The sequence below is a fragment of the Chrysochloris asiatica genome, unplaced genomic scaffold (genome assembly GCF_000296735.1).
Source record: "Chrysochloris asiatica unplaced genomic scaffold, ChrAsi1.0 scaffold00403, whole genome shotgun sequence".
NCBI lineage: Eukaryota > Metazoa > Chordata > Mammalia > Afrosoricida > Chrysochloridae > Chrysochloris > Chrysochloris asiatica.
In genome coordinates, this window is record NW_006408921.1 from 604,980 (window position 1) to 624,331 (window position 19,352).

The following is a 19,352-nucleotide window of genomic DNA, read 5'->3' on the forward strand; positions in this document are numbered from 1 at the left end:
GAGGAAGCGGGAGAACTGTTGTTGCAGGGAGGGGATTGCATTGAGATGAAATGAAATATATGATTTGTTGAATATAAAACTGATGATCTGTGTCTGTAAACCTTCACTCAATTCACAATAAAAATTTTAAAAAGAAAAGTGGCTAAGCACTTGACTACTAATCATAAGGTTGGTGGATCAAACCCACCAGCTGCTCCTTGGAAACCCTATATAGGGTCACTATGAGTTGGAATCAACTCGATGGCACTTAACAACAACTAAAGAATATCCATAATCATTTGAAAAGGCTATTAAAATGGCCTCCTTTTTCTAACGACATATTTGAAGTAAAATATTTCACTTACTGAAACCAAAATAACATATTAACAATTTGAAGGCAGAACCAGGTATGAGGATCTGGCTATTGTCTATTAAGCCAGGCTTTCAGAAGTTCTGCAAAAACTTCAAAGGTTACTTTTCTCACTATTTAAAAAATTTGTTAAATATCATTTAAAAAACAATAATACCCTCCCCATGAGGGTAGACTCCTTACTGAGTCACTGGTAACAAACAGAATGGATGGCATGAGACTCCAAGCCTGGGTCAAAAAGGCATTGTGACTTCCTTACTCTATCTCTTGGGCCTCCTGTCCTGAAGGAAGTCAGCTGCCACACTTTAAGGACACTCAAACAGCCACATGGAGAGAACCACATGGAGAAGAATTGAGACCTCGTGCCAAGAGCCCGATAAGTGAAGTGGAACCTCCAACCTCATCAAATTAACAGGTGACTGCAACTTTATGGTTCTGAGAGAGAACTAAGGAGCTCTAGTAGCATAGTGGCTACAAGTCGGGCTGCTACCTTCAAGGTCAGCAGTTCAAAACTACCCAGCAGTTCCACAGGAGAACGATGAGGTTTTCTGCTCCCATAAAGATTTACAGCCTTGGAAACCCTATATAGGGTCACGATGAGTTGGAACCAACTCTATGGCACACCACCACCACCACCACCAAGCAAGAACTGCCCAGCTTCTAGACTAAAAGCCATTCTTGGATTCTCAACCCACAAAATGATGTGAGAAAGTAAATGTTTATAGTTTTAAGCTGCTAAATTTTGAGCTAACTTCCAATGCAACAATAGATAATAAGTATAACATATAAAGGGTTTACTGTTACATTTAAGTGATTTAATATGTATCTAACTTCTCAGTTTTCATTTCAAGTACATAAAATATCAATAAATAAAACCCAGTTAAACAAAAGCTCAGAATGGTTCTCAGTTTTTAAGATTATACAGGGTTCCTGAGAATCCAACTGTGTGAGAACCACCACCCTAAATTTTTTGTAAATTGCTCCTTTATTAAATTCTCCCCAAATTACGCCACTTCACAGCACCATTTTTTTTCTACCAGTGGTGGCGGTGGAGGTGCGCCGTGGTTTCTACCAGTACTCTGACTGATACAACAATGTCAAAATACTATCAATGGTGGTTGTTTGGTGGGAATATGGGCGATTTTCTTTTTTTAATGTTTCTTTTTTCTATACTTTTAATTTTTTTCAACAAGGATGCATTAGGTTTTTTTTAGAGAATTGACACACTGTTTATCATTAATACATAATATTTCTTGCTTGTCATCCTGGTGTGGTGCTATAGAGGAAGGCACTGGACCGCAAGGTTGGTTTGAACCTCAAGGTCGGCGGTTCAAACTCACCAGCTGCTCTTCAGAAACCCTATACAGGGTTGCTATGAGTCAGAACTGACTTGACGGCACTTAACAACAACAGTTGTATATATAAATAACAGACCTAAGTACTCTGGAAACGCAGTCAGATACCATTCCAACCCATACTTCTTTATTTCCCATTTTGTTGTTGTTGTTGTTGTTAAGAATATACACAGCACAAGACACACTGATTCAACAGTTTCTACGAGTACAGTATGGTGACATTGATGACATTCTTACCCTCCTCTTCTGAGCTGTTCCTTAGAAAAGCTCACGGTCCCTGAGGTTCCTAGTCAATCTTTCGAGTTGCTGGGGAGTAGAATGCACTTTGAAAAGATGCATTAATTTTATAATTATAAGAAAAGAAACATCCCTTTTCAAAATCATGAAAAGGCAAAAGCCATCGCTTCATTTCATTCAGATGAGCCAACGGCTTAGGCTATGGCCTGAGAGCCTGGTCTGCTGGAGGGTGGGGTGGAGGAGATTTGCAGAGGAAGAGAGTTTCAATACCCCAGCTTACCTCAGCCAGAATAGCCCTTTGACCTGTTGTACATGTGGGTTTCTACATATTTCATTTAAAAAGGTTCCACTGCTTTAAAAAAAAAAAGAAACACCAGGACCTACAACACTCAAAGAACCACAGTGAGCAGGAGGTGCCAGGTGCACCTGCTAGTTACAAGGATGGGCTTTGCACTAAGGTTCAAACTCAAAATGGCAAATGCTGTTTGTATATTACCACTACTTAAAAATAGTGTTCTCACGCAACCAAGCTCTGGAGTCAGTGTCCTCAGTTTGAGATGACATGTAAGACTCTGTGCTGGATGCTCAGGTGTGCTATCTTAGAATGTCCCCAGCTGTTAATGAACACAATCACTACTAATGGCGCCAAGTAAAGTATGTGCCTGAGGGGAGGGGTTGCCCTTAGTGGGTGAAGGAAGAAGGGCTGCTCTCTGATGCCAGTAAATCTAGATTCGTCTGAACAGGAGCAGTACACGATGGCCTTTGCCTACAGGGGTACTTCTACTTTTATTATCCCTTTTCACTTTTTATTGTCCTCTTTCAGTACCTCTTCCCCTACCTGTTCTCTGTACACACTATTTGGCAGTTAGACATGACTATCTCATGTGTATTTAATCCCAGGAAAAAAGAATGTAGGCAATCTAACATCACCTGTAGATGGGACTCTAACTTTGGGGACACGACACTGATGATGTGTGTGGTTCTAATCATTTGTGTCCTGTGTCTGGTCTCTGCTCTGCTCCAGTCTTTCACTAAGAACTTGTGCGCATATACAATTGTAAAGGTAGAAGTTTTGTACCAAAAACAGGGGAGTAGTTAATCTTACAGTCCAGAAACAGAGGACCCTAGGACCATCAAGGGAGAAGAACACATGTGGAATGCGGGACCCTATTCAGAGAAGCAGCGACACCAGAGATGGAGGCAGAGATGAGGACATGGAGAGAGGGAGCAACTGAGAACTCTAGACTCATGGAAAGAGAGAGACTGAGGGCTGGTGGCCAGGAGGCAGGCTTGCAGAATGTGCCCTTTGGTGGTTTAAAGATTACATATGCCTGAGTGTTTTTTTAAAAAATAAAAGAGCTAAAATGAATAGAGAGAAATACTGTTAACTGATGGTACATGGAGTTACTGATGGTACTTTGTAATGAAACAAAATATACGATTTGTTGAATGTCAAATTGATGTTCTGCCCTGTAAACTTTCACTCAATTCACAATAAAAACTTTAAAAACAAACCAAACCTGTGCACATAGTGACACTGTACCTTGGCCCATGATATAGCCCCTCTGAGTTTCAGTTTCCTCATCTGTAAAATGGGATTTGAGAATATAAAATCATGTAGCCATTTGGGAAAATAGTTTAGCAGTTAGTTTAAAAAACTAAACATAAATTTATCATCTGACCTAGCAGTGTTACTCCCAGGTACTACCCAAGAGAAATGAAAACATATGTCCACACAAAAACTTGCACACAGATGTCCTTTGCAGCATTATTTATAATAGCCAAAAAGGGAAAGCAGTCCAGATGTGCATCAGCTGGTGAGTGGTTGTGCTGATTTTACTGTTATTGTTAGGTGCTATGGAGTTGGTCAGATTCTATGTCCAACAGAATGAAACACTTCCTGGTCCTGCACATCCTCACAACTGTTGCTGTATTTACTGTTGAAGCCACTGTGTCAATCCACCTCATTAACAGTGTCTTTCTCTTTTTCACTGGCTGTCTACCTGACCAAGCATCTTCTCCAAGCGCTGGGCCCTCCTGATAACACATCCCAAGTATGTGAAACCAAGTCTCGCCATCCTTTCTTCTAAGGAGCATTCTGGCTGTACTTCTTCAAAGATAGATTTGTTCATTCTCCTGGCAGTCCACAGTAGATTCAATATTCTTCCTCAACACCATCACTGAAATACATCAATTCTTCTTCAATCTTCCTTATTCATTCTCCAGCTTTCACATGTATATGAGGCAATTAAACATAGCCTTGGGTCAGGTGTCCTCAAAGCGACATCCTTGTTTTGTTTTTTTAAAAAAACAAAACAAAATATTAAAGAGGTCTTTTGCAGCAGATGTGCCCATTGCAATATGTATCACTTGATTTCTTGACTGTTGTGTCCATGGGTGTTGATTGTGGATCCAAGTAAAATGAAATCCTTGATAACTTCATTCAGACTTTTCTCTGTTATGATGGTTCTTATTGACTCAGTTGTAGATAAGCAAAATGTGGTCCATACATAAAACAGAATATTATTCAGCCATATGAGCTTTGCTAACATGCTAAGTGAAAGAAACTAATGTAAAGGACCACATATTATATGATTCCATTTGTATGAAATGTCCAGATAGGCAAACAGATAAAGGCAGAAAGTAGGTGAGAGTCAATACTGGCAGTGACTGCAAATAGGCACAACTTTTCAACATGGTTTGGAAGTGATGGAAATTCTCAAATTGTATTGTGATAGATGTTATTGTTGTCAAGTGCCATCGAGTTGGTTCTGACCCATAGAGACCCTGTATAAGGTTTCTGAGGAGTGGCTGGTGGGTTTGAACCGCTGACCTCATGGTTCAAACTGACCTTGTAGTTCAGCACATTATCCTGCTGCTCCACCCAGGACTCCGTGATGTATGTACAACTCTTACATTTACTAAAACTTGCTAAAAATTAAAATTGGGACACTTAAAATGAGAGAACTTCATGATACATAAATTAAACCTCAATAAAGCTGTTTTTCTTTTAATGGGCTTGAAGTTTTACCTCCATCAGAGGGTTGCTGTGACGATGAACCAAGATAATGCATTTACAACAGGCTGCCAGGCATAGCCTAACTACTTGATAAATCATCAGCACCAGGATATAGAATAATAAAAGATTATGTAAATGTAGAATAACAACAAATATTATTACTTGAATAGTGCTTAGCATGCCATTTCAATATTTATCAGCTCAATTTACCATCACAACAGCTTTAGGAGGATGGTTCTTTTCATCCATTTTACAGATGGGGAAATGGAGGCACTGAGCAGTTAAGTTCCTTTCCCCAGGTTGTACAGGAAGGAATGGGTGAGCTGGGATCTGAATCCTGGAGGACTAGTTAGGGTCTGTGCTTCCAGCCATGGTACCACATCGCTTCTCAGTTACCTCCTGAGCTACTGCTCAACTAGTGACAGGAAAGGCTCCTAACCCGCTGAAGAGAGGAGGTCATACAGAGACCAAACTGAAACACTGCAGGGTTTAATTCCAGAGGGAACTGCATCTGCAACAGCGGGAGGTAACAGAATGCAAGGCATTCAAGGAATCATGGGAGCTCCCTGGGGAATGAGAGTGGGAACAGTGAGGTGGACTCAAGCAGGTCCAAGGTCAAGAGGTCACTGAGGGCAATGGGGAGCCAGAGAAGGAAACTCAGGGAGCTCTGAAGGCTGCCTTCCTCTGGGAAGGGTTCTCAATCCCCAGGCAGGTGTGTGAGGGAGGGGAGAGGAGGGGTTGACTCAGCCCTGTGGTGAGCTCAGAGGAGCGGGGGAGCTGCCGACCTACGCTCCCATCCACCCCAAGCCTCCAAAACACCAGCTTTGAGCAAGCAGACACAATTCCCAACCAGATGGGAATAGTGGGCTATTCCTGCTGTCAGGAAGTTGGCCAGAATCACCAACCTCACACACTTCTCTGACCCAAACCCAGACATATGTGGACAGGGAACCCCCAAGTCTGCAGCAGAAAACAAGCTACGGCCCCTCCACACCCACCTGGCTGTCCCCAGAGCCAGAAGGATCAGCCTGTGAAGTCCAATATTTTGCTTATTCAAAGGTTAAAATATATATATATATACATAATTTCATTTTTGTTGTTGAGAATATACACAGCAGCACATATAACAATTCAACAGTTTCAACATGACCATGATAACATTCTTCACATTGTACAACCCTTCTTACCCACCTTTTCTGAGGTGTTCTCATCTAAGTTTAATAGGAACTCTGGGAGTGTAGTGGCTATGAATCGGGCTGCTAAACTCACAGTCAGCAGTTCCAAACTGTTCTACCAGCTGTTCTGCTGGAGAAAGATGAGGCTTTCTGCTCCTGTAAAGATTTACAGCCTTGGAAACTCTGTACAGGGTCGCTATGAGTTGGAACCGACTCCACTGCACATAACACCACCACCACCATTGGATCCAGTTCTTTCATTTTCCCGCATCTGTCCTACATAAACATGTTCACTGAGACACAAGCAAAATTACAGGGAATGTTACAGACCCACCAGTGAGGACCTAGTTTAAAAATTCTGGCAAGTCATACCACAGAATACCAAGTGACAATTTAAAAGGTTGACACACCTCTATTGCATCTCATATGTTGTTGTTGTTAAGTGCCATAGAGTTGGTTCTGACTCTATGTGTAGGGTTTCCAAGGCTGTACATCTTTTTGGGTTTCCAAGTCTCATCTTTCTCCCAAGGAGTGGCGGGTGGGCTCAAATCGCCAACTTTGTGGTTTGCAGTTTAGTGCTTATCGTACAAAGCTACTGTGCTCCTATCTCACATGTAATGGCATGAAAATATCTCCGTGATATATTGTAAACTAAAAAAAAAAAAAAAAAATCAGAATAATGCATCCAGTATGCCATCACTTAGGCACAAACTAAAAAGAAAAAGAAAGCTACCTCTCCATTTCTCTAAGACCACAAATATGAGGAAGTTTCAAGCAGTTCGTAGAAAAATTCCATTTTTCCATACACTTTTGAAATCCTCTCCTACCTACCTAACTGACAGCAGTTGTTGTTGTTGTTAGGTACTGTGGAGTGGACTTTGAGTGGTACTGACCCATGTGACTGAGCAGAGCTGTCCCACAGGGTTTTCTAGACTGTCATCTTTATGGGAGCAGGCCACCAGGGCTTTCTCCTGCAGATGTGATGGGTGGGTTCAAACTGCCAACCTTTTGGTTAGTAGTCACGTGCTTAACCATTGTATAATAAGGAAGGAAGGTGGGAGTGGGGAGAGAATATTTACTCTGCACACTTCTATGTTGGTTGATTTTTCCACGAGAATTTTGTTGTTGTTGTTGTTGTTAAATGCCGTTGAGTTGGTTCTGACTCATGGCAACCCTGTATAGGGTTTCTGAGGAGCGGCCGGTGGCTTTGAACCAAGTCTTGCAGCTCATACAGCCCTTCTGGTCCAGTGTTTATCCTACAGTGCCACACCAGGATGTTTGTATATTATTTGGGTACTTAAATACATAATTGTTGTTGTTGTTAAGTGCCATGGAGTCGGTTCCGACTCATAGTGACCCTGTACATGGTTTCCAAGCCTGTAAATCTTTACGGGAGCAGAAAGCCTCATCTTTCTTCCATGGAACAGCTGGTAGTTTCGAACTGCTGATCGATAGTGAGATTAGTAGACCAATTCGTAACTATGAAGCTACCAGAGCTCCTTCTTAAATACATTACAGTCTATTAAATAAAGACAGATTAAAAATGTTAACAAAATGTCACTGTGCTGGTGAGAGGTTCAAAGAGTAGTACCTCCAAGATCTTGTCTCATTCTTGCCACATGCCCTTGAGGCCAAACAAGCACTCACAGCTCCATTTTACAGATTAAGAAACAATCCAGAGAGAAGAATGAAGCTGCTCAGGGTCACATGGCAGAACTGAAGTGACACTGGTCTGTGGACTCCCAGTCCAGTGCCCTAACAGGGTCCATGACTACAACCTCTGCAGGGGTATGGCAGAGGCCCCACCCCAGTGGGGTGTCTCAGAGGGGAGATGGGGCTTTGTCAGAGAAGTGAGTAAAAGATGAGTGGTGAAATCAGAGCTGATGAACCCCGCCCCCGACAAAGATTAGACATCATGATGTGCCACCCCCAGAGTGGGCTGGGGCTGCTGCGTCACTCGGCAAATCACACGTGGGAAGGAGCCTCACAGGCCGTGTCTCCCAAGCCTTTCTTGTGGGGGTGGCTCACCCTCAGCTCTCAGTGGGGCTGTCTCCAGCTGAGGGGTGCTGGGACTGCCTCTCAGCTCATTTCCCAGAGCCCCCTGATACAAAGATGAAGATGGAATTGTGCTTCTTAGAAAGTTCTAGAACCTGTGCATATGTGCATAAACCCTCTTGTGCCATAAGTGATACCCACCCTTCAGTTTTTTTTTTTTTTTTTAATTTTCTGCTTTAGGTGCCCTAGATATGAGGAGGAAAGAGGCCAGAGGGACCCAGGATACATGGCTAAGGCATCCAGGGACAGCCAGAAAAGATTAGCATGTGCAGGGGTAGTAGTCTAGAGGGACCTAGAGGACTCAGGCACAAATCTTGGCTTTGCAATAAGCAGGCATGAGCCTTTCAGAGCACACTCAGATGTTATTGTTGTAACATCTTAAACACTCAGAGAAGTGGGTTTGGCCATATTGCAGGTCCTCCACAGGAAGCAAACCCACAAAGCCACGAGGGGCATAACGAGAGCTTAGAGCTGGAGGTAAGCCTCTCAGTCTGTAAAATGGGTGTTACAAAGCATACAGATGCCTCTTGGGTATTTTTATATCTGGATCATAGGATACATAATAATAATCCAAGTAAATAAAAAACAGCAACTACAGAGTATTCATAAAATTTGGAAACATATTGAATATAGGCATTGTTGTTAAGTTCCATTTGGGCCAGTGCATTCCAGTGCATAAGCGACCTCATAACAAAGAGTAGAACTGCCCATAGTGTTTTCTAGGAGCAGATTCCCCGGCCTGTCTCCCTCAGAATTGCTGGGTGGGTTTGAATCACCAACCTTTCAGTTAGCAGTAAACAGCTTCATAATTGTGCCACCAGGGTTCCTTATAGGTTTATGTTCATTCATTCACTTCGTAAATTAAAGATGTCCTCAACAACATTGCATATATTCATCTACGTAAAATCTGGGAACATACAAGGGGGCTTCAAAGAATTTGAGAAAAACTGAATTAAAAGATAAAAGAATTTTTCCATGAGCTTTTTTAAGCCCCTCAAATGTTTCCAGATTTTATAGGCACCCTATAATAATATGCATAAATTCAAATGAAATAAAATAATATATAATAAATTATAATAATTATCTATAACTAATAATAATATAATAAACATATTAACAGCCACTTACTAATGTGGCATAGGATGCACGGTGGCTCCATATGATAATCACTGAACTGTGAACCTCAAGGTCCACAGTTTGAGCCCACCAGCCGTTCTATGGGAGAAAGATGAGGTGTTCTGCTTCCAGGAAGATTTAAAGCATTGGCACCCCTATACAGGGTCTCTATGAGCTGGAACTGACTCAGTGGCACTTACCACCAACAACAATGTGGATAGAAAGTTATGGACTCCTGATGTGGCACTGTAGGATAAGTACTGGACTGCAAACCACAAGATCAGTGGTTTGGCAGTTCAAACCCATCAGCTGCTCCTCAGAAACCCTATACAGGGTCTCTATGAGTTGGAACCAACTCAATGGCACTTAACAACAACAACTGGTATGGTACTGTAGGATAAGCACTGGACTATTAACTGCAAGGTCGGTGGTTCAAACCCTATACAAGGTCACTACGAATCGGAACTAAATCAACTGCACTTGAGAACCACTCCCCACCATTTATGTCAGCTTGTATAAAAAGCCTATTTCCATCAAGTCTATTCTGCCTCATAGGGATCTAGAGCACAGGATAAAACTGTCCCCTAGGGTTTCCAAGGAGTCCTGGTGTGGCACTGTGGGTTAATGCGCTGGACTGCAAAATCTATTTGAAACACAAGGTCAGTGGCTCAAGCTCACCAGCTGCTCCTTGGAAACCCTATACAGGTGGCTATGGGTTGGAACTGACTCGACAGCAGATAACAACAACTATAACAACTTGTTTACAGAAGCTGATTGTCACATCTTCCTCCCACAGAGTGGCTGGTGGGTTTAAACCATTGACCTTACAGTCAGCAAGCAAACCAGTGTGACACTGAGGTCCCTATTTATGTCTACAGAAAAGGCTAAATAAACCAGCACAGCGAGCAGATACGCCCTACACGGGCCTGGCACACAGGAAGGGCTGAAGAAATGCAAGATCCTATGAGCTTTGAGCTCCCAGTGGAGCAACCATATCCAACTTGCTCACTACCACATTCCTGCATCTACTATACTAATAAGGAGCTCTGGTAGAATAGTGGTTATGAATCAGGCTGCTAATCTCAAGGTCAGCAGTTCAAAACTACCAGCAATTCCGTGAGAGAAAGATGAGGCTTTCTGCTCCCATAAAGCTTTATATCCTCGGAAACCGCAGGGTCGCTCTGAGTAGGAACTGACTCTATGGCACATCACCACCACCATCACACTAATGGAGTCCTGGTGTGATGCTGTAGGGTAATCACTAGACTTCAAGGTTGGTTTGAACTGCAAAGTTGGTAGGTCAAACTCACTAGCTGCTCCTGGGAGACCTTAAACAGGTTGCTATGAGTCAGAACCAACTTGATGGCACTTAACACCACCACCAATAAGTATTGTCAGTAAGTATTTTGGGCAGAAAAGGAAATTATCACAGTGCTCATTAGTGGAAACCTGGAATTGTTGTTTCCAAATAAAGTCTAAAATAAACTCCGAGGCTTCCCTTCCTTACAGGTGCCTGAACTTGGGGGAGGGTCTACACATCCAGGGACCACAGCTCAATGGTACATAAGCTGGAGTCCAGGGGACAAGACAGGGAAGTGACCTACCTTCCTCAGCATCATTCCTCAGTGAGGCCTCCAGCAGTGCTACACTGGCCTCGAAGGACACCTTCTTGCGCCGGCCCCCAGAGCTACGCTTCCGCTCATGTCTTCGCTTGCGATGTTGCAAGTCCTGCTCATACTGCGCCCATTTCTTCAGCTGCTGTGCCCGGCGCTTCTGGGCGGCACGCAGCCGCTCCAGCGTGGGCACCTTCTCCAGCAGCTGCAGTTCGGTCAGCAGGTCCACGTGGCTGGCCATAGCCACCGAGCCTTGCCACGCCCTGGCCACAGGCTACCACAGGGCGCCAGGAGTCAGCGGGGGTTGGGGGCTTCTGTGGAGCTGGAGCCTCATGGTGGGACCTGCAGCAGCGGAGAGAGACACAGATTGACAAGAGCGTCAAGCCTTGAAGCCTGATGACATCACCCTATCCCATGCTCAGAACCCTCCTGAGGCTTTTCATTGCTTCTGGGACTAAGATGCAAATCCTTACAGTTGCCCATAGGGCCCCAGAATCTGGTTGTGCTGACATCAGGTATTTAAAATTTTTTAAATTCAGTAAAAAATCCAGTTTGCAAGTTGCACCAGCTCCATTTCAAGTGTGTAATAGTCAGTCTAGCAACAGCCACATAAAAAAAAACAAATAAAGCACATTTCTGTCACTGCCGAAAGTAGTGTTGGCTGTCTGACTCTCCAGCCACAGCATGTAGCACGCTCGCAGGAAACTTGCCCTTCCCACTTTCTTATGTAAGGCCCATGTTCTTTAAGAAGTTTGGTATGTGGGTGCTAGAACCAGAAGGGACACTTGGGGACTGCAGAACCCAGAAAGCCTGGGGATTATGTAACAATCCAAATAGAAGTTCAGAAATAGGAACACCTGACATTTCTGCTCAGGTCACTTTTACTCTGCTCATTATGGGATGCAAGTTGTCATGGAGACGGGAGGAGCAGAGCTGGGAAGAGACCATAGGATATAATATTATGGCTCCAAGTGTGATCCAGGAACCCTCTGGGGGAGTCCCTGAGGCCTTTTCAGGGGGTCTGTAATGGCAGAACTACTTTCACAAGGACACCAAGTTATTATTAATCTCTCCAACTTCATTATCTCACAAGGGATTCCTGAAGCTATGTGACAAGCCACACTGTGACAGATTCAACAAAGAAGCAAATATGAGAATGCAGGTACCTCCGATTAAGACAGACTCTAAAGAAACTTGCACATTTTTTAAAACAACTCTTCTCACTAATTTTTTGTTTGAGCACATTTTCCCATAAAAATGTTACATATGATCATTTTGAATAGCATATTGTTGTTTGTTGTTAAGTGCCAGCTCCGACTCATAGCTTGAACCACTGACCTTGCATCACAAACCAACTTTTCAGTCCAGCGCCACACCAGTTTACCTTGAATAGCGTATATGTGGAGACAAATGTTATAATTTCATAAACATGTTCTATAACATAACAATGGGTTTGTTGTTTTTAAAGAATTAATAATAAATATGCTGTATATTTCTAAGTAGTAATTTCTAATATGATCAACAAGGAGAGGTATAATCCACATAAATAAAAACTCTTTTGGGGTTCTCAATTTAAGTGTGAAAAGGGGTTTTAACACCAAATAATTTGATAACTGCTGTACTACTGGGACCTAGACAATCTTAATTGAGGTTTTCCTCCACAGATGGCCTTTGAAAAAATCCTGTATCTTACTCTCATCATTTCTTGGAAAACATAAGGTCAACAATATTTCAGATTCTTCAGCCAATATGTCCCTGTCTTCATGTCAGCCCAGACAGTAGTGCAAACTTGGAACAAACACCTGAACCTAAGTTTCAACTTTTCTACCTGTAACATATCCTATCTACCTGCCAGCATTTATAAGGCATTCAAGGAATTAAAAGAACTGGCCAAAAAGTTGTACACACAAAAGAACAGAGAAGCATGCTTGGCTGAGGAAGGAGAGCAGGAAAATATAAACGCCTCGTATCTGGAGATTATTGGGTAGTAGTAGAAGATTGGCATAGATCTACACCTGTGTCCTGCTAGCACAAAGGGGAGCCCTGGGCTTAGGGAAGTGATTGTTAATCTCCTGGGGCCCCTGCTTTACCCCCTTCTCCCAGAATGACCTTCCTCAGAAAGCCTGAGGTCAGCCTTAGCTTCCTGCTCAGATTGGGTCAGATTGATCCAGTCTCTCTCAGCTCTGAAACTGGAGGGTAAACTGAATACAGGCAGGATGGGAAGGGGGTTGGCTTGGCAATGTTTATAGAGCAAAAGTCCCAGAGATCTGAGTGCATTTGACCTCAAGCATAAACATTAGCTGGTGAGGAATATTGTTAGGAAACAAGTTGACCAGCTTTGGTTGCCATTTGTCTTGTTTTGAAGGCTTTGTAATTTTAAAAACTTAAACATTTGTATTTTGAGATAATCGTGGTTTCTCATGCAGTTGTGTGAAATCCTAGAGCCATCCTAGTACCCACTATCCAGGGCTAACATCTTAAATAGCACATTATCTTTAATATACCGTATTACAACCAGGAAATTAACACTGATAAGAGTCCACAAATCTCATTCATGTTTCCATATTTTACATGTAATAATCTGTACTAAGGAGTCCCAGTATGGAGCTGTGGGCTAATGCGTCAGACTGCAAAGTCGTTTGAACCGCAAGGTTGGTGGTTCAAGCTCACCAGCCACTCCTTGGAAAACCTATACAAGGTCTCTGTGGGTGGTAACCAACTCAATGGCACTTAACAACAAGAACAAAAATCTGTACTGGAGAAGTCCAAAGTGCATTGAAAGAATTGGCAAAGAACAAGGCACCAGGAATTGATGGAATAAAAATTGAAATATTTCAAGAAAGTGAGGCAGCACTGGAGGCACTCACTTATTTGGAAGAAATTTGGAAGGCAACTATCTGGCCAACAGATTGGAAGAGATCCATATTTGTGCCCATTCCGAAGAGAGGTGACCCAACGAAATGTGGAAATCATTGGACAATATCTTTGATATCCCTTGCAAGTAAAGTTTTACTAAAGGTAATACAGAAACGGCTACAAGCATACATTGACAGAGAACTCCCAGAGGTTCAAGCCAGATTCAGAAGAGGCCGTGGAATGAAGGATATCATTGCTGATGTCCAATGGATCTTGGCTGAAAGCAGAGAATATCATAAAGATGTTTACCTGTGTTTTATTGACTACACAAAGGCTTTCGATTGTATAGATCATGACAAGCTATTGCGAAGTATGAGTATTCTGGAACATTTAGTTGTGATCATGAGGAATCTCTACCTGGACCAAGAGGCAGTTGTTCGAACAGAACATGGGAACACTGAATGGTTTTAAATTAAGAAAGGTTTGTGACAGGGTTGTATTCTTTCACCATACTTATTCAACCTGTATGCTGAGCAAATAATCTGAGAAACTCGGTTATATGAAGAAAAATGTGGCATCAGGATTGGAGGAAGACTCATTAACAACCTGCGATATGCAGATGATACAACCTTGCTTGCTGAAAGTGAAGAGGACTTAAAATAATTACTGATGAAGATCAAAGAGCACAGCCTTCAGTATGGGTTGCATCTCAATGTAAAGAAAACAAAAATCCTCATCACTGGACCAATAAACAACATTCTTATCAATGGAGAAAAGATGAAGTTGTCAAGGATTTCATTCTTCTTGGATCAACTTTCAACACTCACGGAAGCAGCAGTCAAGAAATCGAATGACTTATTACATTAGGCAAATATGCTGCATACGACCTTTTTAAAGTATTGAAGAGCAAAGATGTCAGCTTGAGGACTAAGGTGAACCTGACCCAAGCCATGGTATTTTCAATAACCTCATATGTGTGCGAAAATTGGACAGTGAATAAGGAAGACCGTAGAAGAATTGATGCTTTTGAGTTATGGTGTTGGAGGAGAATATTGAAAGTGCCATGGGCTGCCAAAAGAACCAACAGATCTGTGTTGGAAGAAGTGCAGCCAGAGTGCTCCTTGGAGGCCAGGATGGCCAAACTTCATCTCTCATACTTCGGACATATTGTCAGGAGGGACCAGTCACTGGAGAAGGGTATCATGTTTGGTAAGGTGAAGGGTCAGAGAAAAAGAGTAAACTTCCAACAAGATGGATTGGCCAAGTGGCAACATCAATGGACTCAAGTGTGGCAACTCAAGGATCAGTCAGTGTTTCGTTCTGCTGTGCATAAGGTCGCTATGGGTCAGTACTGACTCGATGGCACCTAACAACAACAACATATGTAACAACCAATTCGATAGCAACAATGGCACTGCAGGAGAAAAGGAGCAGGTGATCTGCTCCAGTAAAGATTAGTCTGGAAACCACTAAGGGGCAGTTCTAGCCTGTGCCTAAGGGGCACTCCGACTTGGAATCAACTCAGTGGTATGCAATAATGATAATCTGCTCTCCATTTTTATAATGCTGTCATTTCAACAATATTATATAAATAGTATCATTCAGTAGGTATTCTTTTGGGATTGGCTTTTTCATTCATCATCACTTCCTTGGAATTTATACAAATTGTTGCATGAATCAATAGTTCATTGCTTTTTGCTGCTGAACAGTATTCCATTTTATGGATGTACTATGAGGAACATCTGGATTGTTTCCAGTTAGGGGTATTGCTTTCATGCATGGGTTTTTACACAAACATGTTTTTGTTTCTGTGTAAATGCTCAAGAATGCATTTTGCTAGGTTGCATGTTTAGTTTTAGAAGAAAACTGTCAAACTATTTTCCAGAACAACTGTATAGTTCTTCATTCCCCGCTCCCCACACCCATCGTGGATGAGTGATCCTGTTTCTCTGCCACAATTTGGTGTTATCCCTATTTTGTGTGTTAATTTTAGCATTGCAATAGTATTTTGATTGTCAGTTTAGAAGTCAGAAATTCAAGGGAGTTCGGTGCACAACCAACAGTATCATCATGATGGTCAGACCTCACAGGGAGCTACTGGACCACTGTTTACTTCTCCCCATTTCTTCACTGAACAAGCATTGGATGGACCCTGATTCAAGCTCTGCGACTAGCTCTGATTCAGAGATGGATCCGGAAACAGGTCTGCCTTTTAGAAAGGTCCTATTTCTACTTGTTGTTGTATGTGCCATGGAGTCAGTTCTGACTCATAGCAACCCTGAACAAGGTTTCCAAGGCTGTAAATCTTTACAGGACCAGAATGCCTCATCTTTCTCCCACAGAACAGCTGGTAGTTTTGAACTGCTGACTGTGAGATTAGCAGCCTGATTTGTAACCACTACGCTACCAGATCTCCCTACTTATCTACCTCTAAATCCACTTTAGAATCTTCCTGACATTTGGGTGTAATTACTATGATCATCTAGATAGAGAAACTGAGGCACAGAGGGGTTAAATAACACGTTCAATACTATACATCTAGACGATGGAAGAGCCAGTCAGCTTGGGGTTATCAGGCAAGGGTCTGCAGTGTAGGAGACAACTTATTTCGATTTCAAAGGATAAACAGGAGTTTGCTAGAGGAGAGGGCAGACACGGGCTAAGAGGGAGTTTGGTAATGTTCAAAGGCATGCAGAGGGAGTAACTACAGTGGTGTTATGTCTGGAAAGCAACCCACACAAACATGGCTTAGAGAGGAAGGGGCTGCCTAGTCCAGAAGGAGTAAGTCTGGAGGACAGTAGTGGCCAGCTGGGGCTGTAGGGCAAATTTACATAGAAAGCCCTCTGTGGTCCACATCATGCCTTCTGTTTGTTTGGTTTGGTTCTACACCATGTTTTACAATATTGAAATTCACTACTAACATTTAAAACATAGAGAGTTTATATCCAAAAGTAGATTTTTAGCTTTTCCTAGAAAATCTTAGTATCTAGCCATTCAGGGCTCTCAAAGTAATAATCAGCAGGCACAGAGTTGTTGTTGTTGTTAAGTGCCACCAAGTCAGTTCCAACTCATAGCAACCCTGTCTAGGGTTTCCAAGGAGTGAATGGTGGGCTTGAAACACCAGCCTTGCAGTTAGCAGTCCAGTGCTACCCTTTTTAGAAGGGGCACATGCCCTCTAATTTACCATAGGCCCCCTGCTGACCCACTGCTACTGAGCCAATTCAAACTCACAGCAACCCTATAGGGCAGAGCAGAACTGTTTTTCACTTTTTATTGTGAATTGAGTGAAGCTTTATAGATAAGATCATCAGTTTTACACTCAACAAATCATTCATTTTGTTTTATCTCAATGATTGCAATCCCCTCCTTGCAACAGTAGTTACCCTGCTTCCTCCCTGTGCTTTGTACTTCCATTGCCCCCTCCTTCCCATCCCTTCTCAAGTTTGTCCTTAAGTAATTGTTGCCCTTTTGATTTTGAATGACTGACCATTCCACAGTGAACATTCCTTATTAGTGTTGTTGTCCCCACTATATATCTTGCATTGAAAATTGGGCCAAAAGGGTGAGTTTCTTTCCAGACCTGAAGGGTGGTTGAGGGCCATAGTCTCAGGCTCCTCCAGTCTCTGTCTAACCAAAAGGGCTGATTTTTCATTTTTAAGAAAAATAATTTAGTTTTGGTCCACGTTTTCTCCTACTCAATCTAGGACCATCTAATGTGATCTCTTTCAGAGCAGATGGTAGTGGTAACCAGCCACAATCTAGTTTTTCTGGACTCAGAGTCACCAAGGTTGTAATCTGTATGGAAGTAGATTGCCACATCTTTGTTCCATGAAGCTGCTGGCGGATTCGAACTACCAACCTTTTGTTCAACAGCCAAGTGTTTAACCACTGTGTCACCAGGGCTCTTTCCCATAATCCCCACCACTTCCTATTACTCTCAGCTGACCCCCTTCACTGTGGTCATTTCTGTTTGTAAGCCCTGCCACCTTAGGCAGAACGAGAAATCAATCTCTAAATATCCAGAGGTTGAATCTGCACAAGAAAGAGAAACAAATGCAGAATAGGCCCACAGTATAGTGAAGCAGTTGTGTGCAAAGCTGAAAAATGAATACCCAGCGTTCCAAGCTCCCCAATTCAGCCAAGGTGTTCATGGTCTGGTGATGACCTCAGGAGGTGGCAAGTCCTCCATCACTGCTGGAGGATGAGATTTCCATCAGTGGCAGACCAGATTTCTTCCAGCCCTAAGATGCGGTACTAGATACTTATATATTTTTTCACCATTCAATATTTACTGAACACCTACAATTCAAACCAAACCAAACCCATTGCCAGTGAGTCAATTCCAACTCAAAGCAACCCAGTAGGACAGAGTCGAACGACCCATAAGGTTTCCAAGGCTATAATCTTTATGAAAGTGGAATGCTATACCTTTCTCCCGTGAGTTCAAACTGCCAACTTTTCAGTTACCGAAGGAGTGATTTAACCACTGCACTATTATTGCGCCTCACCTACTAAGTGGACTGTCTCAAAAACATGCTCAAAGGGAAGGCAAGCCGAGCATACCAATCAGGCACTGTTAAGGCACTTGCTCCTTTTCCTTAATGAAGTATCTCCCTACTCAGAAACAGACACTACCCCAAGGTGATCTTCCATAGTACAGGGCAGGCGTCTTATAACAGGAACCCACAGAGAGCAAGTTGTATACCCTCCCCTTTTCTTTCAGTCTTTCAGATAATGTACAAAGGAATGTCTCAGCATAGTGCCAACAGGCCTTGACACCTTTATAAACATGCCAATTTCCCTTGTAAACAAAGAGAAAGCAGGCTTCCGGCTCATAGCCTGGGGCAGACAACTGTATGTAGGATAAAATGTGATCACATTGTTTTGTTGTCTGTAGATATGTTTCACAGTTACTGTTTATTTATGGCTGTGATATAAAATTTCCTTTTCAAGTAAATCTATTTCAATAAAAAAAAACACAGTAAATTGGTAGTAAAAAACAAATAAGTGCTGATGGTATTTGTTGTTGTTAAGTATCCTCCAGTCTGTTCTGACTCATAGTGACACTGTATAGGGTTTTTGAAGTGTGGCTGATGGGTTTAAACCACCGACCTTAACACTCAAACTACAGCGCCAAAATAGGACTCCAATGATGGTATTTGTTTGTTGTTGTTAAGTGCTGTTGAGTTGGTTCCAACTCATAGTGACCCTGTATAGGGTTTCTGAGGAGTGGCTAGTGAATTTGAACCACTGACCTTGTGGTTCAAACCGACCTTGCAGTTCAGTACATTATCCCAGCGTCACAGATGGTATTTAGAATTGGTAAAAATGATGACTGATTGACATTTGGGAAACCTACTTTACAACCAGTCCTCATGACAAAGGTCTTCTTAAAAGCACCCATATGAACTCATTATTCTGTTTGGCAAATATTTCTTGGGCACCTACCTACCTGGTATGTCAGCTTGAAGACTAAGGTGCACCTGACCCAAGCCATGGTATTTTCAATAACCTCATATGCATTCGAAAGCTGGACAGTGAATAAGGAAGACCATAGAAGAATTGATGCTTTTGAGT

The 19,352-nt window shown here is 42.4% G+C and overlaps 1 protein-coding gene across 2 annotated transcripts in view; it reads right to left on the reverse strand.

Moving 5' to 3' along the window:
* The window catches only part of PPP1R16B (protein phosphatase 1, regulatory subunit 16B), an 84,401-nt gene extending 73,136 nt beyond the window's left edge, over positions 1 to 11,265 (reverse strand). The window contains exon 1 of one of the 2 annotated variants that reach the window (XM_006876632.1): positions 10,911 to 11,265. In XM_006876632.1, the coding sequence (XP_006876694.1) occupies positions 10,911 to 11,160 (250 nt within the window). In that variant the 5' untranslated portion in view covers positions 11,161 to 11,265. The remainder of the gene's footprint in view (positions 1 to 10,910) is intronic. The other variant, XM_006876633.1, reaches the window with a different exon arrangement.
* Between the last annotated feature and the right edge of the window lie 8,087 nt (positions 11,266 to 19,352).